Source organism: Tremella mesenterica (assembly GCF_000271645.1).
Source record: "Tremella mesenterica DSM 1558 unplaced genomic scaffold TREMEscaffold_2, whole genome shotgun sequence".
Taxonomy (NCBI): Eukaryota; Fungi; Basidiomycota; class Tremellomycetes; order Tremellales; family Tremellaceae; genus Tremella; species Tremella mesenterica.
The window spans coordinates 2,046,222-2,066,186 of NW_006711226.1; the positions used below are offsets into that span (position 1 = coordinate 2,046,222).

Sequence of the window (19,965 nt, forward strand, 5' to 3'; positions counted from 1 at the left end):
GGAGGAAATCTCTCTTGTGTTCCCCGACTGAGGCTTGCCCGTAATCGTGGGTTCCGGACCGAAGGACCCTACCTGGGTAGCATTATTTTCCATTCCATAGTGAGAAAATAGCATGAGTAGTCTCATACGCCGTCTTTGTCCACATGATCTGGCTTTTCCCACCTTGGGCAATTGTAAAAATCAGAGTAGAGAGGCGAGATCCTCGAGAGCACCTATGGGGGCGAAAGTGAGTCACCTCTCAAAAGGACTAATAACGTAACTGATGACAAACGCTAATTGTAATAGTGGAGAAGTTCAACTTGGTATATAACCACTGGTATGTCTTTATCACTCTTTTTGAACTTTTGTAAAGAAGAAAAGCTGATTTGTAGTCGTTGCGGTGGGTATCACAACTGATCTACTTGCTTACGTACGTCCTTCATCATCTACGACCTGATCTCATCTCTGCTAAATGGAGAAAGATGAGAGTCTGATGCAGTAGACTATTGTCGTTCCTATCGTACCCTACCGATTACAAGAATTACATTACAACAATGTTTCCACACTCACTTCTTGGTTATTGTTCGCATATTCCTTCGGTATCTTTCTGGGTGAGCATCGTTCACGTATTCACATTGAAAGATCTTTTCGCCTGATCTCCTCCTGGGACAGATTCTCTCATTAGATGTTGGTGGGAAAAGTTTAACAGAGGAAGTGGAGAATATGCGCTAACTTAACAGCAAGTTTACCTGTAGCTTATTTCTTCCATATATATCCTTATCGTCGAATACCTCTTATTGTCGCTGTTCTTGTACTTGAAGGCTCTTTTGTGTTGTTCATACTAGTCAAACCTTTTTGGGTTATGGTGATTTCTCGTTTTCTACAAGGAGTCTCTAGTGCCGTTGTTTGGCTCGGTACGTTACACCTTTGCCACATATGTGAAATCTAACTGACAACTTCAGTCGGACTCAGTCTAATGTGAGTAATGACATCGATGTCACACGATGGTATACTGTACAGAAAAGTATGAGGGCTGATTGTAGTATCGAGAATGTTCCCAAGAAACATATTGGAAGACAACTCGGATTCGCGGTTTCAGGAGTCAGTGTGGGATCCACTATCGCTCCTCCGATTGGCGGAGCGCTATATTCCAGTCTTGGCTGGAAGGCACCATTCGTTTTTTGTATCATCATCTCTGGAGCGGATTTGATCGCTAGATTATTAGTCGTCGAACAAAAAGATCTAAGGAGAGATGAACCGAGAACGATTACAAATCAAAAACCTTTCATACCTTCAGAAGTCGAAGGTGACGGTGAAAGGGGACCACATGAAACGACAGAATCAACGGTCCTTGCACAAAATCAGGATAAAATAGTGTCTCTTCATCCGATTGAAGATGGATCACATAATCAGACCGTATCCACTCCTAATAGTCCGACCGATGTCACACAGAACCCTGCTAGAGTGGCAGAACCAATAAATGAGAGGAATAGGGATGAAGTATCATCAGAAATCCTCTTAAATCCTTGGCAGGTCGTTAAAGCTCTGACCGTCAATCCAAGAGGAACCACAAGTTTTCTTGCGACTTTTGCTTTCGGTCTCGTGGTTGGTGCTCTGGATCCTACGTATGTCTTCTCTTCACTTTCTTTAGAGAACCTATCGCTTATTTGTAGGCTCACTCTTCGAGTGGAATCCGTATGGGGTAAATCATCCGCGTTTGTAGGACTCATCTATCGTTAGTGTACTCTAATCTCCAATTGTAATTGATGTCACTTTACTCACATACAGTCGCTGCTGCTGCTCCTACTTTCGCCGCTGGTCCCATAATAGGACATGTAGCAGATAAATACGGGTCCGAATGGTTTGTGGCTCCATCCATGTTATTAACACTACCGTGGTTCCCACTTTTGATCCTCAACAATAGTTTGGCGGGATTTATCATCTTCTTCGCTCTTGGTAGTGAGTCCTCCTCCTTGTCTTGTCATTCCCGCGAATCCTAACTCTCATCATGCTCGTTCCTGCCCCGAACATTCTTCTTCTTCGAGAATGTTGAATTTGCTTCCTAGATACTGATCATATAGACCTTTTCCTGAACTGCGCACTCGGTCCTGTGAGTCTTGAATTATCTCTCGTGGCAAAAGATATGGTAAGCTCTTCCTGCGAGTCGGCCTGGGCGAGTGAGCTGATAACGAGCCCGGTATAGGAGAGATACATCAGTTTGCAGGGATGAACATAGCATTTGGTCAGTTCTCTTGACAATCAGCATAAAAACATGACTAATTAATAGCCATTTCAACATCCGTCGGTGCTGTTGTCGGTGGACAATTGTATGATCACGCATCGAACGGTTGGGTAGCTGTGTCTTGGTGAGTCTACCATGTATTTGCATCTGTGGTTCGAGCTGACAAAGAGGTTTTGTTTCGGGGTTTGTGTGTCAGGTATACCTTCCATGGTGCTGTATGTTGGGAATCGGCCACTGTGGATTAGGATGAGGGGTAAAAGAACGGAGGAGGGGGTCGTCTTACAATCACCTGTCGCTTGAGGAATCGGGCTGTGTCACAATCTTGTCAATTTCATATCTCCACTCAATCCATATATCTGTATTCTTCATCAGCATTGTGGATCAAAAGACTTGTAGCCAGTAGTAGACAGTATCTCGCATTGTGCATCTCCTCTCCATATATGCATCACTCTAGAATCTCACCCTTCACAAGTCTCGATGACCATGTTACCATGAAGTTTGGACAACCGGCTACAGATGTAACCGAACGGGATCCCGATCCTTCGTATAGTAAATTCAGCAACCTGCAGGTGATTTTAACGACCCCGACTTTTCTATCCCTTCAACTCTTCATGAGCTCCCACTCGCAAGGACAAGAAAGAGGCAAAGTTCGTACTTCCCTCCATCTTGACCGTCTCGTTCCATATCTCGAAAGTCACATTTCAGGGTTCAGAAGCCCGGTTCAAATTGAGCAGTTCAACGTACGTCCATACCCTCAAACTCATTGTCTCCTGGTGCACCCAGTGATCCTGTGGGTAAGCTGAATAGTAGTTTGGACAAGTATGTCTATCTCTTCCGAATATTATGAGTGATTATTCATAATAGTCCAATCCGACTTACATCCTCACCTCACCTTCTGGTCACTATGTCCTCCGACGTGCCCCTTCTGGTCCTTTGCTCTCCCCTACTGCACATCGGATCGATAGAGAATACTTGATCCTGTCCCATCTGAATGAGTATAACGACTCTCTTCCCTGTGAAAAGGAAGATTTAAGGATCCCTATTCCCAAAGTCTATTGTCTATGTGTGGACAAGGAAGTGATTGGGGCCATGTTCTTCGTTATGGAGTTTATAGAGGGAAGAATATTCGAAGATGTTCGTATGACTTCTCTTTCCCGACAAGATCGTAAAGAATGGTCGGTGCATCTCTTTCCTCTGATTCCTATCAAAACTCTTGCCCCCCCCCCCCCCCCCCCCCCCCCTCTCCCTCCCACCGAGAGATTCCGATCGGAGGATCAAAGAATTCTTGGGGACGCCAAGATTGGGCTGTAGTATTCATGTGGAGCAATTTGGCATTGGGATGGGGTGTTGGGCAAGGAGGCTTACTGAGCACCAGTTGGAGAAGTGCCATTGATACTCTTACTCGACTTTCTACCATCCCGTTAGCCTCACTGAATCTACCATCTTCCTTCGCTCCTGATCCATTAGAGAAACCCTATTTCCCACGACAAGTAAGAGCTTGGCTAAAAGTCTCGGATACTCAGTCAGCAACATCATGGCAAGGAGGTACACTGGGTCAGATTGACTATACGGGAGAGATGAAGGATTGGTTCACCGCTGGGGCGGAACGAAGAGGAGTGCAAGAGAGGATGAGAGGAGTTGCGAGTCTGGTACATGGGGATTTCAAATGGGATAACTTGGTGAGGATCGCTTTTACTTTACTTTTTTCTGTTGAAAACCTGATCCACGGACGGATTGGAGAATATATTCTCAAGGCTGATGATGAATGGATCGTTTGTAACTGCCAAGTATGGAGTGGGATCGTCGGCATGGCATGTTGGGCTTTGTGAGTACCAAGGAAGTTGACAAGTCAGATTTTCCATCCCATCGAGAATAGGGTGATCGGCGTCATAGATTGGGAACTCTGTACTCTTGGTTCCCCACTTGCAGATCTAGGTCATCTTCTACTGCCTTTCTCCTTTCCTCCCATGACAGAGGAAGAACGATCCGCACTCACCTCCAACAGTAAGAGAGGGGATAGTGATGGGGGTCAACTATCAGGCTTGTTGATAGGTCTCGAGGGGCTTTCTACACAAGAGAGTGGTCTGCCCCAGAGAGAAAATATAGAAAGGTGGTGGGTAGAAGGGATGAACAAGTATTCTGTCGAGCAAGCTCGTGTAAGAGGTGAGGATGTGGCTCAAGAGAGTCTGTGGGAGTGGCCTATTCCGTTCATGGAGTAAGTGATCTTGCTCTGTTTGTCAGCGTGATTATAGCTGATCGTTAGATGGGTGCGTTCGTGGATCCTCTTCCGCCTTGCAGTCATCGCACAGGGGATCGCGGCTCGTGCTGCTCTAGGACAAGCGAGTTCCGCTACGGCCACACCGGACAGGGCCATCTACAACTTTTTCGGACGGAAAGCATACGAAGCTAGATTATCCGCAAAGGAAGCAGCAGTATCAAAACTATCAAACAGACGGCAAAAGTTCCGAGATGGATCGAAATTATGACGTAACGACTGTATGAATGTATAAAATGCATGAGATATACACCGAGCAGTCGATGTGAGGAGAAAGGAGAAAGGAGGAAGATCAAATCCACCTAACCATGAACGCTTCTTCCTGCCCAATCTGACACCACGGGCCATCCTTCTTTCTCAACTCGTTCTTTGGTACCTGCAGGAGTAGGAAGACTTGTGACTCCTTCACCTAACCATTTATGTTCGTCTAAACCCCTTCGTAAACCTTTTTGACCTCTCCAATTCACCTTTTTCTTCGCGTCACGTACAGAAACGAAAGAATCATCCGTCCCTGGGACACAGCCACGGACGTATATGACATTGAGGGCTAGGTCGACATGATGTACGAGGAGATTTTGGACTGTACATTTATCGACACCCATATGACCTGCCATTTTCTTTCCAGGTATGACACGACCTGGATCCTGTATGTCAGCATAGGCTTCTTTAAAAGACGCTTGACGGTCTAGTCATCCATCAGACACACTCCCACTTCTTCTCATACTATGATACTACTCGACCACACACCCACAGCACCAAAGTCGGATGATATGACGAATGAAAGAGAACACATACCTGATTCTGACCCGTAGAACCCCCAGATCGATGTTTCAAAGAAACACCATGTGAAGCTGATAAACCCCTAAACCCATGTCTCTTCATCACACCTTGAAACCCCTTTCCTATTCTAAATCACCATCAATTTAATTTCCTTAGACAATGTAAATACACTTACGAAACACCCGTAACATCTACATATTGCCCAGGAACGAAATGTCCTGCAGAGAGTTCAGTACCGACTGGTAACACAGCATCGCTCGTTACTTGATATTCTTGTAGACGATATTTGGGTGGAACACCGGCAGATTTGAAGTGACCAAGTAAGGGTTTAGGAGTGGTACGTTCAGCTCGAGGAGATGCGCCGAGTTGAAGAGAATGAAGGTGGTTATTTGCTGGTGGAGGAGAATGACGGATGACTTGGCAAGAATCGATCTGAGCGTTATTGCGTGCATTCTCCTTTCACAGACACCATATGGGCAACCCCTACTGGCTCAAATGCGGACATGCCTTGTCTTATTTTCTCTCACGCGGCCAGTCGGCAGTGAGATTCTAGGTGGGAGATACAGAGGAAACGAGCCCCGGTGGAACGAATGTAGTCTGATGTGCGAAATATTGCAGACTCACCTGTAAAACCGTCACAGGCCATCGTTTTCCATCCTGATCCCACACTGACATCATTCCTCTCTTTCTCGCTATAGCACCGGTCCGTTGCGTGTAGGGAGTCCATTTGGCCTGGGTCGCCGGTGCGGAGGATGTACCGGCCTCGGTCAAAGACGATGAGGCGACCAGTTGTGCTTCTGTCACGGCGGTGGCCAAGCCGCGACGAAGGATTCGAGTCCCAAGTGTCACTTTTCGGAAGAAGGAGGACATGCCAGTCGATTTCATGTGAGCAATATGATCATATGACTTGAAAAGGAGGAAAGGTGAAGGAGGATTCCGACGGAATCAAAATTTCTGGATAATTGAAGCGCGTAGGGATAATCCTGACAGAGCTCGAATTAATCCCGACGCAAATTTGGCAATTTCCCACAATCCCGTCACTACTGGCGAGGATCCCTGCGCTTCATCAATATTGAGAATTCCTGAGATGTAAGAGGTGTAGAGTGATCTTACACAGTTCAGGATGCATAAAATGCAGAGAGATCAGTTGAATCATGCATAGGGAGCCTGCTACAATGGCTTTCGGAACTGTTTCGGATTATGTGATCCCCCCCTTTTGACCAGAATATCACTTCGTAACACCTTTGGGACCGTTTTCGGGCGTTTCGGACACATTTCGGAGCTGTCAATATGCATGATACACCTGATCTCTCTGCATTTTATGCATCCTGAACTCTCTAGGATCACTCTACACCTCTTGTCATGAATAGTGATAAGGAATTCTGACTCATGCTCAGAATAGTGATAAGGAAATATGACTCATGCTAGGAACTGTGATAAGGATTGAAGGAAGATATGAGTCATGGTATTTAGCAGTTTAGCAGTGAGGCATTTATGTGATTGGCTGGAATTAGTTTCCCGCGGTGCACTCACTTTGAGGCATTTACGTGATTGGCTAGAAAATCCCTCACACGCTTTTTATTTAGTACACCTACTTTAGTTTTGAAGGGTATAAAAGGAGCACATCTCCCCCCTCTTTCTTCAGCAATGTATCTTCATCTTGAAGTTGAACTTCATCTTTGAAAGTCACCTAGTTGGTTCTAACCCAATGTCACAAAGTGTGTGACAAGTCGAGCGAAAGTCGGGGAAGGGTATTTAACCAGCGATCAGCGGTAGAGTTAACCGCCGATTAATAGGCCTTTTCGTCGCAGTGGTTTAGATCACTGTTCCGTTGGGCACTGTTATATCGTGCATATGCTGGTCAGTATGTCTCGTGACAGATTAATCGGCGGTTGCGGGTAGGATCCTGGGTTCGACTCCCCGGACGGCGCCGGGGGTAACCCAGGCCCTACTTGGAAAACCTCCCTCTCGGAGTAAGTTTTCGGTCTATCGTACCCTTCCCAAGTGTGGGGGCCCAAGCGGGGTCCCCTTGTCGGGGCCCCAAAGCGGGGGCCCAAGAGAGTGCATAATGTCACAAAGTGTGTGACAAGTCGAGCGAAAGTCGGGGAAGGGTATTTAACCAGCGATCGGCGGTAGAGTTAACCGCCGATTAATAGGCCTTTTCGTCGCAGTGGTTTAGATCACTGTTCCGTTGGGCACTGTTATATCGTGCATATGCTGGTCAGTATGTCTCGTGACACCCAACACCTCAGTACCCTCAGTACCTAAGGCAGTCATCAAGCTCTACGAGCCAGAGACTAAAACCCTTCAGTACCCAAGGCAGTACTTTGCAACCGCAGTCTACCCGCAGGCGTGACACCTCTTACATCTCAAGAATCCTCGATATTGAAGGAGTGCAGGGATTTGGGTGAGTAGTGACGGGATCCTCGCCAGTTGTGACGGGATTTGTGGGAAATGGCCAAATTTACGTTGGGATTAATTTGAGCTCCGTCAGGATTATCCAGTTTGGCATAATTGAACCACTATGGAGCGCCGAATGACCAAACACATCGTCTAGACTACATCGTCCTCACTCCATCACGTTTCTACCTATTTATCATGCATCATTATCGTAGCTAGCGATGAGAGAAGACCATTGTTGTGATCAGCTCACTCCTAGCTACCTCTCTGCACAGTGTATGGACCGTCTAGAAGGAGTTATGACTTTGTACATCTATAAGTATTACTCACAAATCACAGACAAACGTCGAGACAAACCACGTGGCCGGAGAATTAGCCGATTGCGCAGACTCACTGCCATAACAGCTTATTGAATTTTTTTGCTCCAATTCAATCTAAATGCATCACTCCATTATCACATAGACCAAATGGCACGAAGTCCCCCACCACCACGACAATCTTCAAGGACCACCCGTCCACGGCAGGTGTTCTCCCCATCCCCTATCCCTCCTCGGTCCCGCCGCAGCGCTGCCCAAATCCGCGGACGTGCGGATGAAAGACGACTATGTATTCCCCCTCCACCTACCCACTCCAGATCATCAGCTCAAGCAACACGAAGGCAAAGAGAGGCTGAAGTATCTAATACTCGTCTGGCATCCTCACATCCAGGGGCCTTGGACTCTCCTTTCTTTGGGAACTTTCCGGGGCACACTTTATTGCCACTTCGTCCTCCAGCCCCTGTTGTTCATCGAACCCAGCCATGGGCACGCCAACCCTTGCTGCCAGGACAACTTGAAAGACATAATCTTGGTGGTCTGACACATGTTTGTCCGTGCTGCCAAGCATTGCATTGGGAGGCGGAGAAAGGGGGCCGACCCCCGCCTGGTAGTCTCACTCCATATCCTCATTGCTGTGGTTTTGGCATGGTGGATCTGCAGCCTTTCCCTCCTCCACCATCCTTCCTCCATCATTTGCTCACATCACACGGATCTGGTGAGTCCAAAGAATAGCACGTGTCTGTTACTGACACCCAGACCTCCTTCCAGGTGCTCGATTCCGAGAGCACATTCATACATATAATAACGCTTTTGCATTTACTTCACTTGGGGTAATCACAGACCCAATCTCACGTACTCCTGGTCCTCCTGTGCTCAAGATCCAAGGCGAGCTCCATCACTGGCTGGGAAGCCTTTTACCCATGCCAGGTCAACAGTCGCAGTTCTTACAAGTATATGTCTCAGACAACACTGCCGCTGGACAGATGCAAGCCCGACTAGCTCGCGGATTGCCCTATGGTCTTGAATACCCTACCCTTGAAGCTTTGGGTGCAATGTTATCCGCCGTCAACCCCTACGTCCACCTCCTCACCTCCGCTGTCATACATCACCTACTTGCCACCTAAGATAGTCTTTTCCCGTGTTCCCACACCTGAAACACATCTGGAACACTTCCCCTGACCCCCTTTGGCTTAGGTTTATTGTTCTTGATCTCCATCAACAATCCCTATTGTCATCTCTTACACTCCCACACATGAAACACCTACCCCTGAACCCCTGTGCCCTTAATCTATTGTTCCCCTGTGTGTTCACATGCTTGACACACTTACCCCTGGACTCCTGTGTCCTCTGTCTATTGTTCCTTGTCGCACACATGAACCTGTAACAGTTACCCCTGGACCCCTGGGTCCTTTGCCTATTGTTCGTAGTTTCACATGTCAGGATTGCCAATTCTCTTGAAGAGAATTGCAAATATGTTTAGCAGTTCTTCCGTAGCTTATTGTTGTAGTTTTGCAGTTCAGCCTGTTTTGCTGTGGATATAAACCCCCTCCAAACAGGTTGTTCCCCACCTATGAATCTCATGTTGAATCTCATTCTCAACTTGTCAGTCCAGTCAGATCCAGCCTGACATCTTGCAGTTCTCTCAGTTCCCTCAGTTCCCTCAGTCCCTTGTCACCCTCTGCATACTCCTCAAGCTCTACGAGCCCGAGACAAGTATTGGGTTACAGCCCCATCTCAGTCACCTTGCTTACCCTTTGGGGATAAGACCCCGCCCGTGACAGTATTCATAGGTCACTCAATTGTCCTTGCTCTATCCCAGTCCCCCAAGTACCCCTGTACTCTACTCAACCAATACTTTCCTTCACCAACCTGGAAATCACAAAAACAACCAAGAAAACATCCTCAGGAAGGATTTGCCACCCAGAGAAAAAATTGCCACCCACTGTAGAACAGTATAATTGGAGTTGGATAAAGGAAGAAGGATCATAAAAAGATTTGCCACCCACTCCAGTCCACAGAAAACACACCTTATATCAACAACATAATCCCTTCTATCATCCAGCCCACACATCATGTCTCCTGAACAACACCACAACACTCAGTTAGGCTCTGAACAGGGTACCCAAGCTCAGTTCACTCCTGAAGAGCTATTCCTCCAGATGCAAAATCGTATTCAACAACTTGAAGCTGCCTTCAGTGCTATCACCATCACTTCCCAACCTGTCACCACAAGCAAGGAGCCGAAGATCACCAGTCCTGCAGCCTTCACTGGACGTAAGGATGAAGCTTCTGAGTTCCTGCTCAAGTGTGACATGGTATTCAACATCCAACCTCGTACATATTCCTCTGAAGCATCCAAGATTGCTTTTGTCACCAACCTACTCAAGGATGAAGCATACCGCTGGGTCATGCCCCATCTTCTTCTTCCAGTGGAGCAGAAACCCATGTGGGTCAAGGATTGGAATCACTTCAAAGCCGAGTTCAAAAAGGTCTTTGGAGACTCCAATATCATTGAAACTTCCCGTCATAAACTCAAGTCCCTTCGTCAAACTGGTTGAGTCACCTCCTATGCAACCGAATTCCAACGTCATGCTGCTTATTTAGCTTGGAATGATGCAGCTCTTCGTCAAAACTTCTTTGATGGACTCAAGGAGGATGTGAAGGATAAACTCCTCACTCCCAACAACTTTAAGGATTTCACTACCCTTGTGGACACTGCAGTCACTTGGGATGACTTGCTTTTCCAACGTCGCAAAAATAATAATTCTTCCAACAACTTCATGAATATCAACAAGCCTTACCAACCCTTCAAGTCGGTCACTCCTTTCCAAACCACAACTCGTACCAACAACTCATCTTCATTCACCACTTCCACTCCAGGCTCAACTCCCATGGAGATTGATGCTGTCCGCCCCAAGTTCTCTCCCATCTCTGCTGAGGAACGCCTCAACCGCATGAAGAACAACCTCTGTCTTTACTGTGGCAAGCCTGGTCACAAAGCTCAAGACTGTCGAGCCCGTGCTAGGCGCCAGCAAGGTCAGGTCAACGCAACATCTACTACATCCAAGGTCGCTACTCAAGTAACCCCGACCAACCAAGCAAAAAACTCCAAGCCCCAGAATTAGACGTGCCCCATCTCTGGGGCTCTCTCCTGGGCACAATCCGGTACTATCAGAACGTCATTTGATCACGGCAACATCGCTACTTTCAACTATCCCAGCAACACCATCTGAACACCTTTGTCTTCCTATCACTCTATCCTTCAATAATCATCACTATGACACCTATGCTATGCTTGACTCAGGTGCTACCAATAGCTTCCTGAATGTCAACTTCCTCCAGACAACCCTAGTCCCATCCGTCAAGAAGGATGAACCCCTAGAAGTGCATGTCATTGATGGTCGACCAATCTCTTCCGGCGACATCACACATCACACCGCTCCAGTAACCCTGTCCATCCTAGATCATGAGGAGGAAATCTCCCTTGATATCACATCTCTTGGAACCTACCCTGTCATCCTTGGCCTACCATGGCTCTCCCAGCATAACCCTGTTATTGATTGGACCCGTCAGTCCATCAATTTCTCTTCCCCGTACTGTCTTCAGCAGTGCATCAGGTTTGACAAACCTGAGGGTCGAGATTCCGTCATACACTCCCAGTCACCTGGCAACCTGTCAAGCAAGACTGCTTCAGGTACACCAACTCATCATTATGATTCCACATCCACTTTGTCCAGCAACCTGTCCAAAAAGGATACTCCAGTTCACACTCCTCCAGATCTCCAGTCAACTCTGTCATCACCCCAGGCTCCTGTCAAGATATCTCTTGTCAGTGCAGCAGCCTTCCGCTCAGCTCTCAAAAGTGCTGCGGTCTATGGCATCACAACTCCCAGTCAAGTCTCTAGCATCATTGATCCTCAACCCATAGAGGACGATGACTCTCCAGAACCAGACATTTCAACTCTCCTCAAGATTATACCTCCCGAATTCCACAATCACCTTGATGTCTTCAAGAAATCCAATTCCGATAAGCTTCCAGAACATGGACCATATGATCATGCCATTCCTTTGGAAGGGGACGCCCAACCCAAGTTTGGACCCATATACTCCTTGTCTGCAGTAGAGCTCAAGGCTTTGGATGAATATCTTAAAGACAACCTCCAGAAAGGATTCATCCGCCCCAGTACCAGTCCTGCTGGTTCACCAATACTCTTTGTCAAGAAACCTGATGGATCCCTCCGACTTTGTGTGGATTACCGGCAACTCAATAAAATCACTAGGAAAAATCGATACCCATTACCACTTATTCAAGAATCTCTGGACCGACTCCAAGGAGCCTCCTGGTTCAGCAAGATTGATCTCCGTGCCGCCTACAACCTTGTCCGCATAGCAAAGGGTGATGAATGGAAAACTGCTTTCCGCACCCGCTATGGCCTCTTTGAATATCTTGTTATGCCATTTGGGCTCACCAATGCCCCAGCATCTTTTCAAAACCTTATCAATGACACCCTCCGTGACTTCCTTGACATCTCTGTTATTGTCTATCTGGATGATATCCTCATCTTCAGCAAAAGTAGAGAGGAACATATCAAACATGTCTCCCAAGTACTTGAGCGACTCCGTCAACACCAACTCTGGGCAAAGGCAGAAAAGTGCACCTTCTTCCAACATGAGGTTGAATTCCTGGGCTACCTTGTCTCTGATAAGGGACTCAGGATGGATCCTAAAAAAGTTGAAGCTGTAACTGACTGGCCTGAGCCAAAATCTGTCCATGATATCCAAGTCTTCCTTGGGTTTGCAAACTTCCACCGTCGCTTCATCAAGTCCTACTCCAAGTTGACTCTCCCCCTTACTAAACTGCTCCGCAAGGATGTTAAGTTTGAGTGGGGTGAGCAACAAACGTCTGCTTTCAACACCCTCAAGACCACTTTCACCGGGGCCCCCATCCTTCAACATTATCAACCACATCTTCCCCTAGTCCTAGAAACAGACGCCTCAGACTACGCCATTGCAGGTGTCCTATCCCATTCCTTGAATAACCGTCTCTGTCCCATTGCCTTCTACTCCAGAAAATTACAACCTCCCGAGCTTAACTATGAAATATATGATAAAGAAATGCTAGCCATTGTGGATGCATTCAAACATTGGCGAGCATATTTAGAAGGATCCCAAAATATTACAGTCTACACCGATCACAAGAACCTAGAATACTTTACAACATCAAAAGTCCTCAACCGACGTCAAGCTCGTTGGGCCGAACTCCTTGCCAATTTTGACTTCAAGATACACTACCGCCCTGGAACAAAAATGGGCAAACCTGATGCCTTGTCGAGACGCCAAGACCTTCAAGGGGGGAGTAGAGCTGCTGAAGCACCTCCACATACTCTCTTGAAACCTGAACAATGGATCATTGGCGCTCTCAAGTCAAACCAAATCCCCACAGATCTCCCACTTCACTCCAACATCCTTGCAAGGATCAGACAATCACAGACTGAGGATCCAATCCTTCAAGAGCTGCTGTCTCATCTACGCAATCCAAGTAAACCCCAAACTCCAGAACTCCAGCAAAAACTCCACGACTATACCCTCCAAGACAATCTCCTTTGCTATAAGGGTCAAATATACATTCCAGACGACTATCAGCTCAAACTCGATTTACTCCGACAAGTTCATAACTCTCCTACATCTGGTCATCTTGGTCAAGCCAAGACCCATGATCTCCTTGTCCGCCACTACTACTTTCCCGGTCTACGTCACTTTGTGAACACCTACGTCAGTGGTTGTCACACTTGTTCAAGAAACAAAACTCCCAGACACAAACCCTACGGTCCTCTCCAACCACTCCCTGTCCCAACCAGACCTTGGCAATCTATCAGCATGGATGCCATTGTCAAACTTCCCTTGTCCAGCAACTTTGATTGCATTATGGTCTTTGTGGATCGCCTCACCAAACAAGCACACTTTGTCCCATACAAAGAAGATGGCTTTGATGCTCCACAACTAGCCCAGATGTTCCGCCAACACATTGTCCGACTTCATGGTATACCTCAAGACATTATCTCAGATCGTGGATCAATCTTCAACTCCCACTTCTGGCGAGCCTTTGTCAAAGGCTTAGGCATCACACCAAACTTCTCCACAGCATTCCACCCACAATCAGACGGTCAAACCGAAAGAGTCAATCAAGTCCTTGAACATTACCTCCGAACATATTGTGATTACGACCAAGCCAACTGGTCCCAACTCCTAGACCTTGCAGAGTTCAGTTATAACAACTCTGTTCATGCTACAACCAAACATTCTCCCTTTGAAGCCAACTATGGTTATCACCCCAGAGATCCAACTTCCCCAGCTCTCTCTGTCAACACCGCAGTTCCATCTGTGACATCCCATATCCAAGAGCTCCAAGACCTTCACAGAGCCTTGATAACCAATATACAAAAAGCCCAAACCCAACATGCTAAATTCTACAATGAAAAGGTCAAACAAATCACCAAAGAAGGAACACCAATATTCAAAGTTGGAGATATGGTCTTCCTAAATTGTAAAAATATCCAGACTCTACGACCTTCACTCAAACTCGATCACCGAATGCTTGGACCATTCAAAATCATTCAAAGTACATCATCCCCACTTGCCTTCAAACTTGAACTTCCACCCTCAATGAATGTTCACCCTGTCTTCCATGTCAACCTGCTTGAGCCTGTGCGCTCCGGTCACCATCAACAACCTCAGGACCCACCACCACGTATTGAAGTTGAAGGACAAGAAGAATACCTAGTTGATAACATCCTTGACTCCCGCATCAGTGATGATGGAGGATATGATTACCTTGTACACTGGTCAGGATACTCCAACGCCCATGATTCCTGGGAACCTTGGGAAGAGGTCCACACTACCACCGCCTACAAAGCCTTTCGACGTAAACACTCCAAGAATCCACATCACCACTTTCCTCTTGCTTCAGCACACCGATCTTCAAAGCTAAGCAAATCAACCTGAACAACACACCTTCCCGGCTCAGAGGACTTCACCCTTAGAGAGGGAGCTCCTGTCATACATCACCTACTTGCCACCTAAGATAGTCTTTTCCCGTGTTCCCACACCTGAAACACATCTGGAACACTTCCCCTGACCCCCTTTGGCTTAGGTTTATTGTTCTTGATCTCCATCAACAATCCCTATTGTCATCTCTTACACTCCCACACATGAAACACCTACCCCTGAACCCCTGTGCCCTTAATCTATTGTTCCCCTGTGTGTTCACATGCTTGACACACTTACCCCTGGACTCCTGTGTCCTCTGTCTATTGTTCCTTGTCGCACACATGAACCTGTAACAGTTACCCCTGGACCCCTGGGTCCTTTGCCTATTGTTCGTAGTTTCACATGTCAGGATTGCCAATTCTCTTGAAGAGAATTGCAAATATGTTTAGCAGTTCTTCCGTAGCTTATTGTTGTAGTTTTGCAGTTCAGCCTGTTTTGCTGTGGATATAAACCCCCTCCAAACAGGTTGTTCCCCACCTATGGATCTTGTGTCAATCCAGTCAGTCCCAGCCTGACATCTTGCAGTCCCCTCAGTCCCCTCAGTCCCTTGTCACCCTCTGCATACTCCTCAAGCTCTACGAGCCCGAGACAAGTATTGGGTTACAGCCCCATCTCAGTCACCTTGCTTACCCTTTGGGGATAAGACCCCGCCCGTGACATCCGCCCGTGAGCGGCTTCAGCAAGAGAGAGCAGAGGTGAACCTAATCTTGAGGACAGTGGAGCCGTTTGCAAAGGATGCACGTCGTTACAACCGACCGCGGGCTCAGGAGGTGGGGATGATTGTTGTCGGTAACGAGGAGCCTGCAGGGAGACATGTGAGGGACATCCTGTTACAAGACAGAGAGAGAGGATTAGTACGGATTGATGAGCTCCATTCAGCATACTTGGCTCTTCGGTATGTTCTCATACTTCCATTGGGAAGCTCGGGATGGTCGCCAGGAATGCCTCTTGGTCCTGACCATGGATGGATCCATGCGCCAAGGGAGCCCGCCAGAAGACGGGGGGGTGAGTTGCGCTGGTTTATCTTTTGACTGTGCTGATCTCAGGTGCACTCCCCTCAATCTCCCTTCGGCAGTTTCATAGCTTCCATCTTCACTCGCCAAAATGCACCCTTTTCCACTCTTCATCACGCGGGTGCCCTCTTCCAAGAGTGGGTTGTTGATGCCTACACTTCAATTGAGCAACGTCAACTTGGGTATTACCGAGCCAATCAGCAGACCCTGAGGAAGGAGAGCTATACACGCTTACGCCGTGCCATCCACGAGGGGCATTCACTACATCACATTGGTACTCGTGGCACTCTACTGCCTTCATCACATTTGGGAGGTCCTCGTTACATGAAAGAGGCATATCAGGACTGCATGGCACTCGTACAACACTGTGGAAAACCTTCACTCTTCATCACAATGACTGCAAATCCAAATTGGCCCGAGATCTCCACTGCTCTCCTACCTGGTCAGGAGGCATCCGACCGACCTGACCTTGTAGCTCGTGTCTTCCGTCTCAAGTTTGAAAGTCTCATGAGCGATATCACCCGTGTCAAGATTTTTGGGCCTGTCTCGGCTTGGACATACACCATTGAGTATCAAAAACGAGGACTACCCCATATCCATCTTCTTGTCATCCTCTCACCGGAAGTCCGACCTGTATCCGAATCCGACATTGACTCCCTAGTCTCAGCCGAGCTTCCTGACGCGGGCAGCCATCCATTGCTCTGGGAGACAATCACCAAGACCATGTATCATGGCCCATGTGGGACCTCCAACCCACGCTCTCCTTGCATGCAGGACGGGAAGTGCAAGAGGGGGTACCCAAGGCATTTCAATGAAGAGAGTATTTATGGTGAAGACAGCTATCCAGTGTATCGCCGACGCGACGGCGGCAGGGTGTACACAAACAACGGTTTCACCTTTGATAATCGGTGGATAGTTCCGTATAACCCCTATCTCTCTGGTCGCTATAACACCCACCTGAATGTTGAAGTCGCAAGCGACATAAGCTCGGTGAAATACATTCTCAAATATGTGTACTGTCACAAACGTCGTTTCTTCTTCTCTACTGACCGACGGTCGACAAACCTCGGCTAACTACGTTGTAGTGGGGCGTCGTTGTCTCACTAACACAGGGTACTCGACGAGGAACTACGGCTAACTTCGCCGTAGTGATGTGTCGAGTGGTAAATGATAGGATGATCGTCGATGAACTGCGGCTAACTTCGCCGTAGTACGTTGAACAGCTAAGTGGTAGCTCTCCCTAACTCGAAGGTTGTAGCTAATGAATATATCTCTCGCTACTGACAACAATCAAGGATCGCTGAAGAAGTTCAGCGATCTGTAAACTATCTATACTACTCCTCTCTTCTCATAGAACGTCTCTCAACTCCTGCACTGCCTCACGCTCAGTCCCCTTCGTTCAACTTCGCCGTACCTCGCCATATCCCCGATATCCTACTCTGCTCACTTCGACTAACTTCGCCTAACTTCCCCTGTCCTACTCTCCCTCGGCTCCTTTCCACTAACTTCGCCGTAGTTCTCCGCTAGACGGGGTTACCGTGACAAATCCCTCTTTGGTTCTCGTAACTTCGTCGTAGTTGGTCTCAGTGGTTCGAGTGGAGGTTGGTGGTGGTGGAAGGAAGGTCGGTGATGGTGAAAGGAGGGTCGGTGATGGTGGTTGTCAGGGATGTTACGACGTAGTTCGTGACATGTACAAGGGCCATGATCGTGCAGCTTTTGTGCTTCAACCAGAGGGATACGACTCGAGGGACGAGATAGCAGAGTATCTTGACGGGAGGTACATTTCACCCTCAGAGGCGTGCTACCAAATCTTCAGTGGAGAGGTCTCACAGCATTATCCCTATGTCACCCGCTTGGCAGTTCATCTCCCCGGCAAAAGCAATGTCACCTTTGATCCCACTCTCCCACCAATGGATGTCCTCCAAGGTGTTGGCCGATCCACCCTTGTTGCGTTCTTCGAGTACTGCTCAGACCCAGCTCATGGAAATGAGGTCGCCAATCTTTTATACCCAGACGCACCAACCCGTCTCACGTGGCAGAAGAGTCAACAGCAATGGAAGACAAGGGCTCCAGGCTCAACTAAAGCCATTGGACGTGTTTATTGGGTTGCACCCGCTCAGAAGGTGGGTTTTATCCTAGGGAATTTGGCTGACACAGCTAGGAGTACTACTTGAGGATGCTCTTGTACCAAGTACCTGGCCCCAAATCCTTCGAAGCCTTACGCACAGTGAACGGCCATACATACAATACAGATAAAGAAGCGTGTGAAGCTTTGGGGCTGCTGGAGAGTGATCAAGAGTTTGACTTGTGCCTCACAGAGGCTGCTGCTTCTTTCACCGGCCACTCCATACGGGCTCTCTTTATCACGATTCTCATTCACAGTCACCCTACAAGTCCACTGGATCTATTGAACCGCCACCGGGAGCTGCTGGAAGATGGTTGTCGGCACACTCTAAGGACAAGATACTCAATTGAATGCCCTTCCTCTGATGACACGTGGGACCTGGCTCTCACTCACCTGTTGTCATACATCACCTATCTGCCACTTGTCAAAGTGCTTTTGCGCAATCAGACACTTGAAACACATACCCCTGAATACCTCCACCTCCACCTCCACATGCTGGAACCTTCCACCCTTGCCTCCACCTTTACCTCCACTTGCTTATCAAGCCTCCACACTCTGGAACATTCTGTGCCTGCCTCCACCTTCCCAAAGTAGTAACTCTGGTTGATTGCTGAGCAATCATCCATAGTCCGGAACATTCAGTGCCTACCTCCACTTTCCCAAAGTAGTAATTCAGTCTGCTCACTGCGCAATCTTTCCCACGTTTGCGCTTTCTAGTTTATTCCGTAGACATGTTGAGCAACCCGCTTGATGGGGATAAATACCCCCTCCAAACAGGTTGTTCCCCACCTATGGATCTTGTGTCAATCCAGTCAGTCCCAGCCTGACATCTTGCAGTCCCCTCAGTCCCCTCAGTCCCTTGTCACCCTCCGTATACTCCTCAAGCTCTACGAGCCAGAGACAAGTATTGGGTTTCAGCCCCATTCCAGTCACCTTGCCTACCCTCTGGGGATTAGACCCCGTCCGTGACACCTGTTGGAAATCGCAGAGCGTCAGGGTAGAAGCATGATCGAGCTGGGCCTCCCAGTCCCTACAGGACGGTTTGCAGCGGGAGGTCTTGCCTCAGTTCTGGCTGAAGAGCTTGGTTATGACTGTACGAGTCTTGCGTCTGAATGGGAGACAGGGTTGAGGCTGGCAAATGAAGAACAGTTGTGTGCTATGCGAGTCGTCACGGAGACGGCCACCGTGGGAAGGGGTGGTGTTTTCTTTTTGGATGGACCGGGCGGTACGGGAAAGACATTTGTGGAACGCCTCTGTCTCGCAAGAGTCCGTTCGCTTGGTCTTGTTGCTTTAGCGTTCGCCTCATCGGGGGTGGCATCTCTACTCTTGCCCAATGGCAGGACCGCTCATTCACGATTCAAGATCCCCGTCGAGATCAGCGACACAATGACGTGCAATGTCCCAGCTCAGTCAGCTCTAGCTGAACTCTTCCGTCGTACACAGCTCATTGTATGGGATGAAGCTGTCATGCAGCACCAACATTGCATTACAGCTGTGGACCGAATGCTTCGTGATGTCAGAGATAAGGAAACAGAGCTCTTTGGTGGTGTGACTATGCTTTTTGCAGGTTTGTGAGGCTAGCACATCTGAGTCTGGCTGATATGCAGGTGATCTACGGCAATGTCTCCCAGTGGTGGAGCATGGTACTCGGTCCCAGACAATTGCAGCGACTCTCACTCAAGCTGCATTCTGGCCGTCGGTTTGGCAGCTGCAGCTGCGGACCAACATGCGGCTTCAGGCGGGCCCTGCAGCTTCCGTAATAGCAAGATTTGCCTCATGGCTGTTGG

General features: G+C 48.0%; 5 protein-coding genes across 5 annotated transcripts; 4 read left to right on the top strand and 1 right to left on the bottom strand.

Moving 5' to 3' along the window:
* Nucleotides 1-112: 112 nt before the first annotated feature.
* TREMEDRAFT_67860 (uncharacterized protein) lies at nucleotides 113-2,521 on the top strand (the record flags this gene model as incomplete). Its single annotated transcript, XM_007002958.1, has 13 exons — nucleotides 113-226; nucleotides 286-316; nucleotides 372-409; nucleotides 482-590; nucleotides 720-897; nucleotides 1,023-1,291; nucleotides 1,490-1,604; nucleotides 1,653-1,714; nucleotides 1,768-1,938; nucleotides 2,061-2,125; nucleotides 2,173-2,221; nucleotides 2,267-2,345; nucleotides 2,392-2,521. 13 exons carry the CDS (start codon nucleotides 113-115, stop codon nucleotides 2,519-2,521), a joined length of 1,410 nt encoding a protein of 469 aa, XP_007003020.1.
* A 311-nt stretch (nucleotides 2,522-2,832) lies between these two features.
* TREMEDRAFT_28172 (uncharacterized protein) lies at nucleotides 2,833-4,707 on the top strand (the record flags this gene model as incomplete). Its single annotated transcript, XM_007002375.1, has 6 exons — nucleotides 2,833-2,961; nucleotides 3,032-3,040; nucleotides 3,086-3,396; nucleotides 3,597-3,900; nucleotides 4,075-4,436; nucleotides 4,485-4,707. 6 exons carry the CDS (start codon nucleotides 2,833-2,835, stop codon nucleotides 4,705-4,707), a joined length of 1,338 nt encoding a protein of 445 aa, XP_007002437.1.
* Nucleotides 4,708-4,798: 91 nt separating this feature from the next.
* On the bottom strand, nucleotides 4,799-6,146 carry TREMEDRAFT_28317 (uncharacterized protein; the record flags this gene model as incomplete). The annotated part of the gene is made up of 4 exons (XM_007002396.1): nucleotides 4,799-5,140; nucleotides 5,292-5,403; nucleotides 5,452-5,708; nucleotides 5,901-6,146. The coding sequence occupies 4 exons, from the start codon at nucleotides 6,144-6,146 to the stop codon at nucleotides 4,799-4,801; spliced, it is 957 nt and encodes a 318-aa protein (XP_007002458.1).
* A 1,997-nt stretch (nucleotides 6,147-8,143) lies between these two features.
* On the top strand, nucleotides 8,144-9,117 carry TREMEDRAFT_60521 (uncharacterized protein; the record flags this gene model as incomplete). The annotated part of the gene is made up of 2 exons (XM_007002782.1): nucleotides 8,144-8,708; nucleotides 8,750-9,117. 2 exons carry the CDS (start codon nucleotides 8,144-8,146, stop codon nucleotides 9,115-9,117), a joined length of 933 nt encoding a protein of 310 aa, XP_007002844.1.
* Nucleotides 9,118-19,183: 10,066 nt separating this feature from the next.
* TREMEDRAFT_60523 (uncharacterized protein) lies at nucleotides 19,184-19,938 on the top strand (the record flags this gene model as incomplete). The annotated part of the gene is made up of 2 exons (XM_007002783.1): nucleotides 19,184-19,444; nucleotides 19,786-19,938. 2 exons carry the CDS (start codon nucleotides 19,184-19,186, stop codon nucleotides 19,936-19,938), a joined length of 414 nt encoding a protein of 137 aa, XP_007002845.1.
* Between the last annotated feature and the right edge of the window lie 27 nt (nucleotides 19,939-19,965).